The following is a 4,417-nucleotide window of genomic DNA, read 5'->3' as shown; positions in this document are numbered from 1 at the left end:
GATCTTTTCATTGTTGTAGTCTTCTTGACGGACTCCTCATCGTTGAACTCTTACTTATATAGCTCTTCTTTGTTGGATTTGTACAACTCCATAATTTACAGGAGTTAAACTCGACATTTGTGATGTAGATGGAATTTTCACAACTTTTTGATATATCTCTATTTTCTTCTTGAGGGTTTTTCTTCATCAAATTATGACATCCCCTTCGGAATTTCTTTTTATGTATGAAGTGCATGTTCTATAGGTAGTTCAACCATTTCCACTTTTTTCTTTGTTTTGGCGATAGTAGAATAGCAAAAGAAATGGATGAACTTAAGATCATTTGATCGGCTAGAGATCAAAAGTCTAAAATAGGTTACACTAGCTAGAGCAGATATTACTAGTCAAGCCTTTTAACTTTAACAAGAAATTGTCTAGCCTTTTGTGTCAATTATGCATGTTTGTACTAATCTTTTAATTTAGCAATTTGCCTTTCCAACAATCATTTTCATAACTAGTACCTTATTCTTGTGCAACTAAATAACACTTGGCAAAGTATTTTAAAAAGTGTTGGAATTTGGTGTAAACAAATAAGAGAATAAATTATTGTATATATTACAGCCCATATGACATGCATGTGCACATTGGTTGCCAAGTTTTGTGGCAATAAAGCATGCAGAATTAGCCTACCGTCTCATTTGCTTTCTTTTTATGAAATATGTTCCCTTCATCAGTTGATGATGAAATCTGTCAACAACTGTTTAATCACATAGGCACATAGCATACAATTGTTCAACTCCTGGCCCTTAACATAGAAATTATCTAGACAATAGCAACTACAATGGGGAAATAGCTTACCCATAAATAAGGTTGCTAAAAGGAGGGTGTAATATCTTTCCCTCATGTTGTGGTTTGAATACTTTTAGAATTTGCTCTACTCTAAGTAAAGCAAGTGATGTTATAATATAAATAAGAGGAAATTTAGATATAGGGACCTAACCTGCTAGGAAAACATCTACAATATTCTCAACAATTATTGCAGGTCCATGTCCATGACCTTTTTCTGCTGGATGATTTATTTCATGTCGAGCTTTTTGTTGATCCTTTTTTTTTTCTTTTTTTTTTTCTTTTTTTTTGAGCTTTACTAGCTTCACTTTGCTCCAAAAAATACTAACAAATAAATAATTTCGATTGTTCTCAAATGATAAGCTTAATATAGAGTACATGTCATTCGGGTCAAAATATATATTTGGCCAACTACTTTAAGGTACATTCAGATGGTCCTTAACTAATTTCTGTCTAATGGAATCACATGGAAACAATTTGACACTACTTAGTATTTAGAGACAGTAAGCTCTGCTTGTATATCACATATGTAAGTAAGTATTTACTCTGATGATGTCACAAGCGCGAGCATAAAATAAAAACACCATACCTGTATAGCCGTTTCTATTGAATCATACATGTGGATTGTGATACCGTAAGAGTCCCACATTTTTCCCTTTGAATGCTCGAACGCATGGTCGTGTATAGATCGAACCATTTAAATTCTCCATTCTCAAAGTCAGAGCAACATATATTGATACATGGAAAAGTTTGAATAGTAAATTTTTTTCGTTTTATTGTGGGACATTTCAAGGTAAAAATTTCTTAATATTTTGAAAATGATTTTTGCTTAACTATTGCAGTTTTTCTATAAGGATTGAAGTTTGTAATTCTTTGGGCCTTTCAACCCTAGTCCCACCTTGCATTCACTTTGAAAATTATTCTGTACGCAAGGCCAAATAGGTCATTCATGTATTTTATTTCTTAAGCTTTCTTTTAAATCTTTTTAGATTTTTTTTTTTTTAAAGTAATATGTCATTAGTCAGTTGATGAACTAATAACTCGTTCATAACTATAGAGAGTATATTTTTTTCTATTTCTTTACTTTCATCTTTTACTGTTGTTATCAATAAATACAAATATAATTTATATTTGTATTCCTTCTTTAGCATAATTTATATTTGTATAATTTATATATTTATAATTTATATTTATATGCTATGCTTGGCGGAGCTGTTGAGGGGAGAAGGTAGGGATGGGAATAGGCTTGGCATTGCAAGAGGCAATCAGCTTCTCAAGTAACAGACTTCCATTCTCATAAAAGTAAAACGCTCTCTCTCTTTCCTCTCTTCTTTTAATAAAGAAATGAGGATATGGCATGAACCAACTCCAGCACATAATTGCTTGAATGTGGAACGTCCTTCCTTTGCTCTCTTTTGTTTGTGCTCTACTACTCTGCTAGCGAGGGATGGAGGCTCAGCTGAATGACAATGACAATGAGGGCATTTTTATTGTAAATTCATTTCAGGAGGTTTCATCGAAACTAAGTGTAAGTGCAGCTGAATTCCTCTATTTGCCTTTTTTTTGGGGGGGAATTTCAAAAGGAAAGTGCAGCTTTTGCTTTTCCCATTAGCCGTTCAATGCCAATACATACCGTGTGTTGACTTGGGAGTGGCCACCGTTTCTATGGGATTTTAGATTTGCCTATTTCTTTTTCTTTTTTCCATTTTTTGTTTAAAATACCTTTTTTGCCCCTATTTTGGTCATGTTTTTAATTTGGTTCTCAATTTTTTTAATAATTTTATTATGGTTCTTATATTTTTAAACTTACCAATATTTTGATCCTGACTGCATTTCAATTAAAAAAAAAAGTAATTTTAAACTAGTAGTAATTCATTTATTACTTAGGCATTTTTTTGTAAGTGAGATGATAATAAAGACCAAAATGACAAGTTTGAAAAATATATAGACCAAAATGAAGTTATAAAAACTTAAAGACTAAATTTTAAATCCAATCAAAATATCGAAATCAAAAAGGTATTGTCCTCAAAAATTTTGTTTTGTTTTGTTTTTTTGTTTTGTTTTTTTTTTTTTTTTGTTTTTTGTTTTTTTTTTTTTTTTTTGGCAGCCAAGCAAGAAAATAGTGATGGAAACAGCAAGGCAGGCAGTAGGAATAGCAAAGCCTAAAACCCAACTGAAATTAGTCTGAATGTAGACAACAGCAGTGAGTGCCACAACTAGAGCAATGGTGAAGGAGAAATACCACCAATTGAAGAAGCTTTCTAATTGTGATCTTCCCTTCTTTGTGTTGATGTCAAATTGATCAGCTCCAAAGGCTATGTTGCAAGGCCTAATGCCGCCTGCACCTAACGAAAGAAACGCAAGAGCTATGAAGAGAAAGGCTAGCTGCCAGCTTTGGGGATGTGGGCAGTGGGATTGATGTCGACCATCGCAGGTTGTGGGTCTCAACTGATGTATAGCTGCAGTCAGGGTCATAGTCCCCATACCCTATAAAATGCAATCATATATAGTCCAAATCTTGGCGTTAATAGTTGGATTTCCATGATTATAAGTAGGCGTCTTAGAACCTTATAAAATGCATGCATTTCACAATTAATATTAAGTTTCTAATTGTTAAGAGATGATTTCACCACCTATCCAAGTTCACTAGGATAAAGATTTTTTTGGTTGGCATCAAAGATCAGTTCATATTAGGTTACAAAAGAGATAAGAAAGAGAAAATATGTGTACTAAATCACTCTTTATTATTAGACTAAAACATTAAATATTGGGTTTGACAAAGACAATTTCTCAACAAAATAGTTTATTAATTGAACTAATTAGAACTTATATGATGTATGGCATTTGAGAAAGTATATGTAAGAAAACAAAATGAATATTTTAGTCGCAAATTCTGTTTGGCATTGATACACATATATATAAACTAAGATTTTGTATAGTGTCCCCATTGCATTTTACACCCTTCATCATCCTAGTAAATGAAACTCTGATTTAATACCCGTTCCTATTAGAAAAGACGAGGTCACTTTACCAGAAGAGACGCTATGGAGCCAAAGAGGAGGGTACGGAACCTGCCTAGATAAGCATCAGCAACAAAAGCACCTGCTAGTGATGCAATATTGGAGGAACCATTCCATATGTTAACCACATTAACCACAAATATACCACTCAAGTTGTATTTTGTTGTCAAGTACACTGTTATATTGGATATCAAGCTCATCGATGCCAACTTCTCAAACGATTCATTCCCTAAAAAACATTAAAACATAATCAAAACACACAAAAAAAAAAATCCATTCTAAATCTCTTTAAGAACAAACAGAAATGATAGTAGTAAATACATGTGAATGCTAGGTTTGGTACGTTACCAATGATGTATTTGATAGCTTTCCATCCTCCTGCTTTTCTAGTAGAAGCTTTAGGTGGAGGAGCAGGATGAGTTGGAGGGTCTTGCTGTAATGAAGCAGAATGGATCATAATTTCCATTCCAATCTCTCTCTCTCTCTCTCTCTCTCTCTCTCTCTCTGAGTATATATTTTCTCTTCTTCTATTCTTATGTTTTCATTTTTGGTAACGATTTTTGGCTGATTGC

General features: G+C 33.0%; 1 protein-coding gene across 1 annotated transcript; it reads right to left on the bottom strand.

Moving 5' to 3' along the window:
- Positions 1-709: 709 nt before the first annotated feature.
- On the bottom strand, positions 710-4,417 carry LOC112017629 (protein NRT1/ PTR FAMILY 2.8). Its single transcript, XM_065771955.1, has 4 exons — positions 4,194-4,417; positions 3,857-4,074; positions 2,934-3,312; positions 710-801 (listed from the first exon to the last, which is right to left on the bottom strand). Exons 1-4 carry the CDS (start codon positions 4,309-4,311, stop codon positions 710-712), a joined length of 807 nt encoding a protein of 268 aa, XP_065628027.1. The 5' UTR covers positions 4,312-4,417.

Source organism: Quercus suber, unplaced genomic scaffold (assembly GCF_002906115.3).
Source record: "Quercus suber isolate HL8 unplaced genomic scaffold, Cork oak 2.0 scaffold_51, whole genome shotgun sequence".
In the NCBI taxonomy this organism is placed as follows: Eukaryota; Viridiplantae; Streptophyta; class Magnoliopsida; order Fagales; family Fagaceae; genus Quercus; species Quercus suber.
Note: the sequence above shows the minus strand (reverse complement) of the source record. Positions and strands in the feature narration are given on the sequence as shown.